This window comes from Xyrauchen texanus, chromosome 9 (genome assembly GCF_025860055.1).
Source record: "Xyrauchen texanus isolate HMW12.3.18 chromosome 9, RBS_HiC_50CHRs, whole genome shotgun sequence".
NCBI classification, from domain to species: Eukaryota; Metazoa; Chordata; class Actinopteri; order Cypriniformes; family Catostomidae; genus Xyrauchen; species Xyrauchen texanus.
The window spans coordinates 4,078,529-4,093,962 of NC_068284.1; the positions used below are offsets into that span (position 1 = coordinate 4,078,529).

Here is a 15,434-nt window from a genome sequence, read left to right on the forward strand (position 1 = left end):
GCTACACTCACACAAACTAGAACAACTCCGAAACTGGGATTGGTGGTAGATGACCAGCTTAATTTTACCACCCACTCATCTACCACCCAGTCATGTCGATTTGCGCTTTATAACATCAGGAAAATGAGACCTTTTTTGTCTGAATACAGCTCCTGGTCCAAGTTCTGGTCATTTCAAAACTAAACTACTATAATGCTTTATTGGCTGGCCAACTAGCTAACACAATTAAGCCACTGCAAATGGTCCAGAATGCAGCAGTATTTTTTGGTCTTCAATCAGCCAAAAAGGGCTCACATCACTCCACTCTTCGTTTCACTTCACTGGCTACCTGTAGCTGCCAGCAGCAAATTCAACGCTTTCACTTTGACTGAATTGTCATTCAGGACAGCCAATGGACCCGCAAACACTTACTTCAGTTCACTTCTACAGGTCTACTGTATGCTGTATGCTCTGTGGTTCATGAACTAGTAGCACCTTCATGGACCACCACAAAGAAGTGCAAAGTCTATTTCATAATCGTTCACATTTTCTGTTCCTCTGTAGTGGAATGAGCTTCCAACTTCCACACGAACTGCTGATACCATATCAAAATTCAGAACCAGCTGAAAACACATCTGTTCCACTTAACCAATCCACACTAAGTATACTTACTATTGAACTTGCACTTACTGTACCACCCCCCCAAAAAAAACCTCTCTGTCTCTTTCTTCTGCGCTAGCACCTATACTACTTCAGCCACCTTGAAAACCTGGCAGTACAAGCACTGCAGATGTTGTTGAACTTTGTATGACAAATTGCTTACTAAGTCGCTTTGGATAAAAGCACTACATTTAAATGTAGTGTAGTTCTTCAACAGGAATTGCACTATTGAACATGATTTCTGAAAATTTAAGTCGAAATAACAGACTGATAGCTTCAACAGAATCATATACCATCAATTTAACAACCACAAAGCTCATGGTAGGTCTGTCTTCAAAGGTTTTAATGTAATAGTTAGAAATTAATTTGCCAATAGAAAAAATAAATAATGTTTTTTTTTCTTGCAGAACCCAACTGTTGAGCTCTATAGTGCTAAAATATTTCTATCATACACATCTCTTACTTATTCACATCGTGTAGCTTACCACTTACCGTTGCTCTGTGTTGAAGATAGCAAACATGTGTTTGCTGGACATGAAGCTTTTCTCTACATCTCTGACCTTCAGGTTATCCAAGGGCAGCATGTACTTCTTCTCTTTCTCCTGTGAGATCATGAATGCACAGAATAACCAATAGTATATTAAGCAATTGCAGGGGCATAGAGGGGGAGTAGCACTGACAGAGATTAAATTCAACAGGCACTAGAACAAACAGTCGCCAGAGTCCCGAATTCCCTTCATCCGCTCAAAAGTCAGATGTGCTCCATTATGAAGTTTACCTCAGCAAATACATATCTCTATGCCTTGTAAATCTATGCTGTATACAAATAAACAGCTTTTAGTCTGTGAGTAAAACAGTATGCCTGTTGTATCCTATTCATTCATTATCGTTAGAGACTGTCTATCTGTGGATATTTCTGATATTAGCAATCTTTGCTCTTCACTAACTATCCGGTTCAATAACTGAATGTTGATGAACTTGATGAAACGTCATTTCTTGGGCATGTGAGGAGTTGCATTTGACAGCGGTCTAGAGTTTGTAAGAACGATAATAATGATGGGACAGGATATTTAAGCAGGTTGCCTTAAATCCACTTAAATATCACTATGACTGCTTCTTTGACTGATGTTTTCATCCGTTTGTGTGTAAGCATATGTGTTTTAGTGAGGGTGTGTTTGAACGGCGGACATTAAATTATCAAATCAAATCAAATAATTTTATTGTCACACTACCATGTACACAAGTGCAACAGTAGGTGAAAGTCTTGTGTGCAGTTCCGAGCAACATAGCAGTCATGACAGTGACGAGACATATACCATATTTACATAACACAATTTACATATCAAATGTACACATACTTACACAACACAATAATAATATACAATGTACAGTAAACAATACACACAATATAGAATACACATACAATAAAAATAAAAAATAAAGAGTATATAAAAAATATATATTTAATTTAATTTAAATAAGTTAACAAGTTAACTAAAGTTCGGGAGCAGGCCACGCCACAACAAATCAGCTACTTTCCGTCAACGCACTTATACTGAACCAACTTCCTCAGCTTCGGACTCACTTTACCATGGATCCCGAGCTTCAGATCAACCCTTCTGACTCAGACGATGACGATGATTTATTTCAAATAAATTCTACTTCACCCAGGAAATCATCTCAACAGTCCCCACACAGCCAAATTCCACACCGGCTGTGTTCCGCCGTTCTTATTCCTCAAACCCGCGGGCATTCTCATCCAAGCTCAGTCGGAGATTTCTCCAACCCTGACTTGATCACAGGACCGCTCTTCTCCGCTCATGAGAACTACCATCAGAGATCACCACAGGCATGGAAGCTGAAGCGATCGATCTCCTCGTGAACAGCGTCTCTCTCATCCATCCGCCCGCAGTGTTCGCATACGCGTTTACGACACGTCTCCCAGACCAAAGAACAGCATCAAGGATTGGACCGTGGCTCACCTTCAGCGAGCTCTTAAGGATAAAGGCATCCACTTCAGCCACTCTGACAATAAATCAAGATTATTTCAACTTTACACAGCATCCAACAATACGTCAGCAACTATAAATTCCGAGCTCTCAACACATCCGGCATTCTCACACGATCCTCCCACCATCATTCGCGACGTCACCACGCATCCTCCACAGTGGCCTCAGCCAGCAGCATCCTCGCCACCTAATGGAGTCCAAGTGCAAATTCCAGCATTATCTGCTCCTTCAACCTCAGATCTATCCCAGATCATTACATCCTTCTTTTCATCCCTATGCACACAAACAGCTAAAAATCCTCATGCACTTACATCCTTTCATCCCACCACCCATTCCTCTACCATTCCTTCAGCCGTTAATATCAGCACGGCTCCTGTCATTACTAGTTCCTCTCTATCAACCAACCCAAATCAAGTTTTCTTTGCAGTAAACCCAGGAAATGTACCTCTCAATGGATTATTATCAACCTCATCCTGTTTCTTCTTTCTTTCCAACTAATCTATCCCTTTTCCCCTCCCTCACCTATTCTAACCCCTCCCCTTCCCAATACCCTCACATCCTGCCAATAAACAGTAGCCCATATACCCTGGCTACAGTAGCACCACCTCCTCGCCTAGCTTCATCAATTCATCGGCTCTCTCCCGTTTCTTCATCCTTACGTCTACAAAATCAGGTAACTACACTGACCAAGCCCAACTTCTTCAGCCATCCCTCTTAAATATCAGCCAGCCCAGAGAGCAGCAAACCAGCCAAGGCCTAATGCAGCTCAGCCACACAATAAATTCCCGCTCTAAAGACCTCACCCCTACCAAATTCACTTTAGCTTTCTTGATTTACCGCAAAATAATTTGCTCTGTCTATCCAGATTGAAAGACCGAGCTAGACGATTACCTATTAATCATTCTAGACATGGCTGTACGTTTTGGCACATTTCTACAACTACCACGTTCTTTTTGCCACTCAAGCAACAGGTCGGTTATAGCAGTTCAACCAAGGAACATACTGGGGCACCCTCGACGCTGAACTCTACTGCCACATTTTTGTTGCCCGTACTTCACTCTCCTGCGGGCTATGTGGAGCACAGTCACATCCAGCCTCAGCATGCACTGTCATCACACCCTTTCACTCTCAAACCTCCTCCTCACGCAAAAACTCAGCACTCAACTGACTATCAACATCAGCCCCACCTCCTCCTATTATTCCGAAACCCCTCGACATATGCCTGTTAGCGCTCCTTGGTCAGCTTAACTACGCCATCAGAATAATCCCCCAAGGAAAATCTTTCCTTTCCAACCTCCTAACAAAAGCAGCAACAATCCCCTCCCTCCACCAAAGTCGCTCTGGACGAAGCTTGTAAAATGGAAATGCACCTCTGGCAAAAATTCCTGTCTTCATGGAAAGGCATATCCTTCTTTTATAATGACTACATCACTCAACCCGAAGACATTCAGCTGTGCACAGATGCAACGCCTTCCACCGGCTTCGGGGGATACTGCAGTAGTCTTTGGTTCACTTTCGAATGGCCGCCCGAGTTTAGATGCTTCGTCCAACAATCAGATGTTCCCTTATCCGCACTCTACGAAATGTATCCTGTTATCATAGCAGCTATCCTTTGGGGGCACGAATGGTCCAGACACTCCATACTCATTCACTCAGATAAATCAGCAGTAATCGAAATCATAAATTCTGATCTCGTTCCCCAGCCATCATGCCATTCGTTCGCAGACTAACACTAATATCCGCCCAATACCAGTTTTGGTATTGTGGTAGTCAGCTCACGTTCCTGACTACCACAATACCATAGCTGACTCTTTGTCTAGTTTTTCCTTCCAGAGGTTCAGAACCTTGGCTCTAGAATCAGACATCCACCCCACGACAGTTCCACCATTTTCAGGCTACATCTTCAACTAAATCCACAGTTGGAAGATCTTTCAAAAGCTTCACGAGAAGCGATCCTCGTCAGCCTCGCCCAGAGTACCCTCTCCGCTTACCTGACTAGTTGGAAGTGTTTCAAGGCATACCACTCCTTCTATGGACTCCCTTTTCCCCAAACAGATGTTTGGTCCATTTGCAACTTCATCACTCATGCCCACTCCATTCAAAAAATCTGTGCATCCTCCATTCAGATCTACCTATCAAGAATCAACTTCATACACAAACTCTCTACCGGTAACCCATGCAACTCCATTTCTGTTTAACCATTCATCACCTCAAGCTGACTCTCTACATTTATGTCCTGCCTCTGATTTTACTGTTTGCCTGGATTATTCAACCTACACCTCTCTGTACTTTGAGTTTGTTGTGTTTAATAAACCGCACAAGGATCCCACTCAACCTGAGTCCTTGTTTCACTATTATACTCAACATAATGACAGGGGCTCAAAGCAACACCTTCTGGGAATGCAAGTCCATCATATAAACCTTTGAGACCAGGGGCATGATGCATAAAACATTTTGCAATTTCCAATACACACATCGGGATATATTAAAAATAAACTTGATGCTAATATATGTGCACTGTCCACATTCTCTTCACTGTGCATCTGCACCCTTTTACTGGCTCTATGCAAGCTCTAAACACAAGTTGGAGTAGGGTGGAACCTTTGCAATGTGTCCGGTGTCAACATTACACTGATGTACACACAAGAAACAAACAACAGCGATTCCGTGCCAATGATCAAGTGATGGAGAAAGAACGTCTTACAAAACAAACTCAGATTGGACTTTGATTGGAAAAATAAAGCACTCTGCATCCTTTGTAAATCAGAATTTTACAACAGAAGCATGTCAAATCATAAAGGGATAGTTCACCCAAATATGACAATTCTCTCATCATGAACTCACCCTCATGTCATCCCAGTGTATGACTTTCTTCTGCTGAACACAAACGATTTTTAGAAGAATAGGGAACCTCTGTATGTCCATACAATGCAAGTGAATGGTCCCAAGCTCCAAAAAGCACATTAAGGCAGCATAGAAGTAACCCATAAGACTCCAGTGGTTAAATATATGTTTTCAGAAGTGATATGATAGGTGTGGGTGAGAAACAGATCAATATTTAAGTCCATTTTACTATAAATATCCACTTTTACTGTAAATTTCACATTCTTTCTCTTTTGTTTTTGGCCATTTTCTCTGAGCATATCACCACCTACTGTACAGAGAGGAGAATTTATACTAAAAAGGAGTCGTATGGATTACTTTTATGCTGCTTATATATGCTTTGTGGACCTTCAAAGTTATGGTCACCATTCACTTACATTGTACTTACAGAGCTGAGATATTATTCTTAAAATCTTAATTTGTGTTCTGTAGAAGAAAGAAAGTCAAACACATCTGGGATGGCATGAAGGTGAGTAACTTATCTGAGGTTTTTCCTTTTTGGGTGAGATATCCATTTAACTGTAACTTACAAGCCAAACACAATATATGGCAATGATGCCATACGGTATATTGAAAGTGAAAGTGGAGGGACTGCTGCGCAGCTTGTTGGAGCTCTCCCGTGGAGAGTCTGTCGATGTTCTGCTCAAAGTTAATGTAATTTCAACTTTGTACTCTGTGACAGGGAGGAGGGCAGGGCTGGGTTGTAATTCTACACACCCGGTCCCTCATCAGGCTAATCAAGCCTCTGAGAGGGATAAAGGCCGACTGCGGACGGTAGTGCGACCGTGGTGTGAGAACGTTTAAGGGCTGCTGACCGTGATGTTTGTCTTTTTAGTTCAGATTACCATTAAACCATTAAATATTGTCAAGCCGGTTCTCGCCTTCTCCTTTCCATTGAACTGCTTTACACTGGTGCCGAAACCCGGGATGGAGGAGGGATATGCAGTAGTAGAGTCCTCGCCGCTTACTATCCACCCCAACGGAGCCGCCGCCGCCTTTCTTTCCCACTGCGGCATCGCGTTGGACTTTTCCCTCTCTTTTAAATTTGACAGTGTTATTTGGGGGGAGTACCCCCTATTTTAATTATTTTTGTTTCCCTCCCCCTGTTCCCTTCCAGATTCAGGAAGGTGGGCATGACCTGGGGGTCATGGGGGCTCCCTGCCCTGAGAGAATGAGGGAGGAATGTGACAGGGCGGAGGGTGGGGCCGGGTTGTGATTCTACACACCCGGTTCCCTCATCAGGCTAATCAAGCCTCCGAGAGGGATAAAGGCCAACTGCAGAAGGTGGTGCAACAGAGAGCCTTTATGGGCAGCTGACCATCGTGTGTTTATGTTTGTGTCTTTTTGGTTCAGTTTACCATTAAACTATTATTTATATTGTCAAGCCGGTTCTCGCCTCTTCATTTCCATTGAAATGCTTTACATACCTATTGCCGCTGAGCTTTTGAAGTATTAGCTAATGATTACCGGATAAAGTGGAGGATGAGGATTTAAGAGATTAATGCACATTGCAACCAATGAAGACTAGTTCTTTCAATTAGTCAACCTCCCACTTAGACTTTGGGAAACGTTTAATGTTACTTGAATTGGTGTATTTTAGTGCTTTTCTATCTTTCTACTGTGAAATACATTGTTTGGAAAATGTTAATAAAGCATTATTGTTTTGTTTCCTTTCCTTTGACGGAATTACATGCATTTTAACAATACAATAAGTATAGTACATTGTCAAATTTCAGCACTTTAAAAATCTGCCATTAATCAGGATCAACTATGAAAAATCGTGATTACAATTTTTAATCAACTGAGAGCACTCATTATAATATAAGCTGTAAAAAGGAAATATTGGTAATGGTTGCACTGCTTTTGGAAGGCTTCCTTGGCATAATGAGGAGGGAACATAATTTTAATGACACTTAGAATTTCTTAGCTATTGGTATTTTAGATTCCCAAAGGCCATCTGCTTAGAATTGTTTTCTATTACAGAAATCACGTTTTGAAATAAAATATATAATTCAAATAAAGATGATCTGTAACGCACACTTGACTCTGAATGAGGTGGAATGGGCTGGTAAAACAGATGCATTCAGTAGTCCAACAGACCATTACATAGACTTATGGTCAGCTGTATGGTTGGGTCTTATCAGAAACAAGCTGCAGCACTGCACAACATAGTCCTAAAATGTTACTGAAAAACATAATGGAAAAATACAATAAAAAAACAAAAGATAAGCTTACACGTTGCACATTTTATATAAAAAAAAAAAGGCTGTGATTTGAGGATGTCAGATAGTGTTTTACACTGCAAAAATATTTTAATTAATCATTATTTTTCCTTTTGCTTCCCAGAACAAAAATCTAAAATTTAAGAATCTAAAAAAAGAAAACATCCTAAAATAATTAAAAAAAATTACCTGAGAAGCAAAATTGCATAAGGTAGGTTAGGATTTTACTTAATACAATCAAAACTACTTTCCTAATGGTGTGAGAGTAAGACGCTTAAATAATATTTAAATAAGACATATTATCTATAAGTCTTACCTTCACAGGTAAATTGATCTTGTTTAAAGGATATTTAGATATTTTTAAATGAAAACAAGACAAAGATTAAAAAATTTTTTTAGCAGCTGCATCTATTCACATGCAACTAGGGCTGGGACAACGCGTCGACGTCATCGATGATGTCAACGCAAAAAATACGTCGACGCAAAATATGGGCGTCGATTCGTCAGACCCAAAACAAAGATGGCGGCGCCGAAGAGTAGTAGCAACACGAGTGGCTCCTCAGACTATCAGAAGTGCAAGACACTCGTTCCTCTAAAGTATGGGAATTCTTTTAAATTAAAGGAAACAATTCCGTGATATGTCGTCTTTGCAAAATGGAGATGGCCTTCCATTCTAGCACCACGGCAATGCACCAGCACCTGAAGAAGCGCCCTGCTTGCGCACGCACACGCACTACACACACACACACACACACACACGCACACATGTTGGTCTACCTATCATTATGAGGACTTTCCATAGACATAATGACTTTTATACTGTATAAACTATAGATTCTATCCTCTAAACCTAACACAACCCCTAAACCTAACCCTCACAGAAAACCTTCTGCATTTTTACATTTTCAATAAAACATTGTTTAGTATGATTTTTAAGTGATTTGAATTATGGGGACACTAGAAATGTCCTCATAAATCACATTTATAGCATAATAACCTTGTAATTACCAGTTTGTAACTTACAAAATTGTCCTCGTAAATCACAAAAACACACAAACACACACACACAGTATTCTTAAGGTGAAAGGAAAGTGTCAGAGTGTAAGTTGTTATTTGCATGTGAATGAAGATGCTTTTTTCAGTATGTTCAACATAAATGTTGAATTCTGAATGTTTATTTTCATTATTTATTTTTTGTTGGAAAAGCACTTTCTGTATTAGCTTAAAGCCCTCAAGTTTACATTGGTTACTGTATTCTTTCAATTGCTCTAAACAAGTATTTTGGGTGACCTTTTTATTTTTTTATTGAATGCTAGACATCAAGTTGTTGTATATTGTCAAGCCGGTTCTCGCCTCTTCATTTCCATTGAAATGCTTTACATACCTATTGCCGCTGAGCTTTTGAAGTATTAGCTAATGATTACCGGATAAAGTGGAGGATGAGGATTTAAGAGATTAATGCACATTGCAACCAATGAAGACTAGTTCTTTCAATTAGTCAACCTCCCACTTAGACTTTGGGAAACGTTTAATGTTACTTGAATTGGTGTATTTTAGTGCTTTTCTATCTTTCTACTGTGAAATACATTGTTTGGAAAATGTTAATAAAGCATTATTGTTTTGTTTCCTTTCCTTTGACGGAATTACATGCATTTTAACAATACAATAAGTATAGTACATTGTCAAATTTCAGCACTTTAAAAATCTGCCATTAATCAGGATCAACTATGAAAAATCGTGATTACAATTTTTAATCAACTGAGAGCACTCATTATAATATAAGCTGTAAAAAGGAAATATTGGTAATGGTTGCACTGCTTTTGGAAGGCTTCCTTGGCATAATGAGGAGGGAACATAATTTTAATGACACTTAGAATTTCTTAGCTATTGGTATTTTAGATTCCCAAAGGCCATCTGCTTAGAATTGTTTTCTATTACAGAAATCACGTTTTGAAATAAAATATATAATTCAAATAAAGATGATCTGTAACGCACACTTGACTCTGAATGAGGTGGAATGGGCTGGTAAAACAGATGCATTCAGTAGTCCAACAGACCATTACATAGACTTATGGTCAGCTGTATGGTTGGGTCTTATCAGAAACAAGCTGCAGCACTGCACAACATAGTCCTAAAATGTTACTGAAAAACATAATGGAAAAATACAATAAAAAAACAAAAGATAAGCTTACACGTTGCACATTTTATATAAAAAAAAAAGGCTGTGATTTGAGGATGTCAGATAGTGTTTTACACTGCAGAAATATTTTAATTAATCATTATTTTTCCTTTTGCTTCCCAGAACAAAAATCTAAAATTTAAGAATCTAAAAAAGAAAACATCCTAAAATAATTAAAAAAATTACCTGAGAAGCAAAATTGCATAAGGTAGGTTAGGATTTTACTTAATACAATCAAAACTACTTTCCTAATGGTGTGAGAGTAAGACGCTTAAATAATATTTAAATAAGACATATTATCTATAAGTCTTACCTTCACAGGTAAATTGATCTTGTTTAAAGGATATTTAGATATTTTTAAATGAAAACAAGACAAAGATTAAAAATTTTTTTTTAGCAGCTGCATCTATTCACATGCAACTAGGGCTGGGACAACGCGTCGACGTCATCGATGATGTCAACGCAAAAAATACGTCGACGCAAAATATGGGCGTCGATTCGTCAGACCCAAAACAAAGATGGCGGCGCCGAAGAGTAGTAGCAACACGAGTGGCTCCTCAGACTATCAGAAGTGCAAGACACTCGTTCCTCTAAAGTATGGGAATTCTTTTAAATTAAAGGAAACAATTCCGTGATATGTCGTCTTTGCAAAATGGAGATGGCCTTCCATTCTAGCACCACGGCAATGCACCAGCACCTGAAGAAGCGCCCTGCGCGCACGCACACGCACGCACACACACACACACACACACACACACACACGCACACATGTTGGTCTACCTATCATTATGAGGACTTTCCATAGACATAATGACTTTTATACTGTATAAACTATAGATTCTATCCTCTAAACCTAACACAACCCCTAAACCTAACCCTCACAGAAAACCTTCTGCATTTTTACATTTTCAATAAAACATTGTTTAGTATGATTTTTAAGCGATTTGAATTATGGGGACACTAGAAATGTCCTCATAAATCACATTTATAGCATAATAACCTTGTAATTACCAGTTTGTAACTTACAAAATTGTCCTCGTAAATCACAAAAACACACACACACACACACAAACACACACACACAGTATTCTTAAGGTGAAAGGAAAGTGTCAGAGTGTAAGTTGTTATTTGCATGTGAATGAAGATGCTTTTTTCAGTATGTTCAACATAAATGTTGAATTCTGAATGTTTATTTTCATTATTTATTTTTTGTTGGAAAAGCACTTTCTGTATTAGCTTAAAGCCCTCAAGTTTACATTGGTTACTGTATTCTTTCAATTGCTCTAAACAAGTATTTTGGGTGACCTTTTTATTTTTTTATTGAATGCTAGACATCAAGTTGTTGTTATTTTATTCTGAAAGAAGAATTACAAGATGCACTTTTTTCAGTAAGCTAGGCCTATGTGTTTTCAAGGCTTCAAGGTTTTATTGAATGCTACCTCTGACTAAGAATGCATTACTTTGCACTTGTATAGTCTTTTATTTTGGAATTTTAAGAGCAATAAACATATATTGCAATGTTAAGGAATTCATTTTTTTTTTCATTCAGATATGTAAATCAACATGTATAAATTGCTATTAGTCAATTAATGGGGAGATAATCGAAATCGAATCGGACTGGGAAAATGAATTGTTAGATTAATCGATGCATCGAAAAAATAATCGCTAGATTAATCGTTAAAAAAATTATCGTTTATCCCAGCCCTACATGCAACATCATCTTCTTTGGGGTTTTATGGCAGTTGGCATCCGGATTGTTGCATTACTGCCATCTTCTGTTCTACTCTTACCTAGCACATGCTACATGTAGGCTTCAGTGTGTTTTATCTCATAGTTTTCCGTACTGTTAAATGCGGTAGTATCATATGTCTGGATGGCAATATATGTCACAGTTTCAGTGAGTCCGCTTGTTTGTTCCAGTTTGTCATTACATATTCTCTCTGTTTTGTTAAGGTGTCACTGGCTTGTGTAATCAGCGTTTCCATAGTAGCGCTGATCATTCCAGCTTGCTGCGAACGAGTGGTACCTGATCGCTATCAGGTCCCTGGCTATATCTACCTCACTCTGTTTTGTGTTTATCGCTCGATTGTTTGTTTGAGTCCTGTAGCTTACCACTCTCTCCCTCTGCCATAGTATCGTGTTCTGTTTATTGGTTACCAGTCTGCACTGTGTGACCTCCGTGAAGTTGGCACCCCATAACACAGCACAAACGAATGGAATAGTTTTGGTGATTATTTAATTAAATAATCACCAAAGCTATTCCATTAGTTTGTGCTGTGTTTGTGCTTATTTGTGCTGCAAAAATGAATGTTTGTGCTGGTTTGGTGTTTGAGATATTAAGCATTATTTTTTGGGCTGTGTGACATCACTCTCCACCCCATCTCGCTCAAATCGATCCAAACTGGTCGCTGGTCGTTTGTGCTCGGTTTGTGCCATTAAATCAAACCTTGTTACTTTTGTAACCTTGTAACTATATGCCTTCCTTAGATATAGCAAAATGTTTTCGGGAGCGGTGACGTCATTCTCCACACCATGTTGTCTAAATTGCTCCAAACCTTTGTCATTCTTTTGTGCTCGATTTGTGCTGTTGAAAAAAACCCTGTAACTGTGAGTAAACTTATTTAAAGAAAAGCGACATCACTCTCCACCCCATGTCGTCCGAATCGCTCCAAACCTTTGTCATTCATTTGTGCTCGATTTGTGCCAGTTTGTGCTGTTGAAAGAAAAAAATCTAACTAATTCCCTTACATAGAAATAACAAAATGATCTCCCGGATCTATGATGTCAGTCATGCATTTACCTCATCTCGTCCAATGCACTCATTTTCTGACTCATTCGTTTGTGCTCGCTCAGAGGAGGTTTCTTACAGTTCTTACTTGCATTGTTTTTTTGTTTTTTTTTATATTGACAGTTTGATCATTGGCAGTAACTTCAAGCTTCAAATCCAAATCACTTATGCCCTGTATTTGTGAGTGTGGTAAAGTTAATTTGATATTTGACAATACCCATTAAACTCTCTGTGCAAATCACATTTTCAAGCCAAACCAACCTGGACATGCATGAATAGGTATTCTTTACCTAGCACAAAGATGAAATAATAAAAATACATTTGTTTCATATCAATTTTATTAGCCCTAGAAATCAATTAAACAATTTAAACATTTGATATTATGACATCACATAAAATATGAAATGTTCTTAAAAATATCCCTTTCATGACACAATGCTTTGTTTGTGGAATTTACATTCTATATGTTTTCAAATAAATATAGTGTAACTATATATTAATTCCATTAAACTCAATGACCGTTTGACCTATAGAGACATGAAACCAACTGAAAAACCCTCAGAATATTATTCTTTAAATTGCAGAGGATTTGTTTTTGGGAGTAAATATTCAGTACTTCAGTACAGTCATTGAGTTTAATAGATTTATAGGGATAATTGAATCTGTATAAAAAGTACAGAACATTTACCCCCATAAACAAGTCTTCTGCTATATAAAGAATAGAGTGTTTTACACAAATAAAAAAAAAAAATGTTTTTTGGTGACATGTCATGCAGTGGGACATGCTGACCTCATGTACTTTAAACATCATTTGTCACTACATGATCTTTTAAAATAAACCAGTGAAGGCAAAGATGTGATTAAAATGTATGAAAAACTTGACCTGTTAGAAGACCAAAGATATAAAGTACACTTTTCCATTTAACATTTTACTCTCAAATATTGATGTTGATTAAAATGAAAACGTCCAAGGACATGTTCTGCATCAAATATTCTTTTACAAAATGTAATGCTCCTAAAAAAGGCTTCCTTTTCTTCATGCAAAAATTACATTTCTTATTTATTGATTCAATTTTGGAGTGAAATGTGTTCTGTACATGTTCTTAAAAAGCTGTGTGAAATCACCATATAAAAAAAACAGTATGTTTCTGTACGTGAAATATTGTTGATCCTAAAAGGTGAAAAGTTCTTCCTCTCTGTATTTCTTTCATAAATATTTTCCCCACATTGTAGAGGGGCCCATTTCCTGCCTCGGTTTAGCATAGGGAGAGCAAGATTAAATGGCAGTCTGGCATTCAGTCTAAACATCTGGTTGTACTTAACAGCACGGAAAGAGAGAGACTGGGGAAAGTGAAGGAATCTTCATGAGAGGACTTCTGGAAAACAGCGAAGACAATATGTTCATCGTGGTGGACAAAGGAAGAACAATAAGCAGGAATCGGACTTCATCAAGCATCAATCCGACAGAACTGGGTTACTGGTGAAATGTAGGAGACTGCTCTATACGTCCTGTATCCCAATGGACGCTGAGAGTCCATCCTACGAACAGTTGCAGATGCCACACCCCTATGACTCATTAGTTTAGAGTTTTATTCTAGTCTTCCAGATTCCCTCGACTGTCTGAGCAAATGTGCCACGTCAAGACTGGATAGCGCACACTCGGCCTGCACAGTGTCACAGGACTGCAAAATGAGGAAAACAACATTTACATGTTGAACAAACAAACGGGGCCGGAAAGCCTTCATCTTCTTCAACGAAACTATGGGACTAATTACATCTTCCTGCAGTTGTGGATATAGAAGTAGAGGTGTCTGCCAGTTTCATGCTCTGTCTGCCCAGTGTTCAGACTACCTGTTCATGATTATGCTAGTGTACAGTAGTGTGCACATTGGTTAGACTGGGTGAGAAAATACAACGCAAATTTGAGAATCTAAACTGTGTTCTTTGTGTTCATTCAGGTTTTTCAGTACTGTATGCCAGTCAGTTTCTTTTTAAGTATCTTACATTATCTTTTGGTTTATTTCTCTTTATCCTTTCATTTAAGAGGAATTTCATTTAAATGCTTACAAACTGAATCAATGTATACACAAGTCAAGTTCCAACACTAAACACTGAACAAGGTCCATCAAGACAAGCATTTTGACATGTTTAATCTGAAATGCTTTGAAATAAAGGTAATGAAACCCAACATCAAGCTTTTAGCTTCATTACAAACTGACTTAGAAACAAGGAGCTCAAATGTTCATGCAAGCTCTGGAATGTTGTGGTTTTGACATGAGAGCAAATGCTTCATGTAACTTTAACAGAAGTGATTCAAGAATAAAATGTAAGGCCCAAAAGAATCAATTGTTTTCATATTTAATTGATGGTTGTGTAATAACTTACTATTAGTTTTAGGACATTAATGGCCTAATCTAAGCAATTTAAATGATTCAAAATAAAAAAATTCTTGAGACTTAAATTTACCATTTCAGCAGATGTTTAAAATAATATTAGGAAGTTTCTTTAATGTTTGATTAACTAACAAAACAATGAGACAGTAATGGATCATTTCTGATTTGTATTTGTTTTAAGAAACCTCACTTTAGTGTTACAGGAACATGAAATAGTACATCAATCAAATCTTAGCAAATAACAATTGCTACATCAATACCTTTGAACATGTAATCATCTCATTTAAACCATTTCAATCATTTATTTAAGATGTACACACA

General features: G+C 38.2%; 1 protein-coding gene across 1 annotated transcript in view; it reads right to left on the reverse strand.

The window, feature by feature from the left end:
* Nucleotides 1–15,434, reverse strand: part of LOC127649806 (dynamin-3-like) — a 163,010-nt gene that overhangs the window by 22,426 nt on the left and 125,150 nt on the right. The window contains exon 16 of the mRNA XM_052135052.1: nucleotides 1,132–1,241. Coding sequence (XP_051991012.1) covers nucleotides 1,132–1,241 — 110 coding nt within the window. The remainder of the gene's footprint in view (nucleotides 1–1,131; nucleotides 1,242–15,434) is intronic.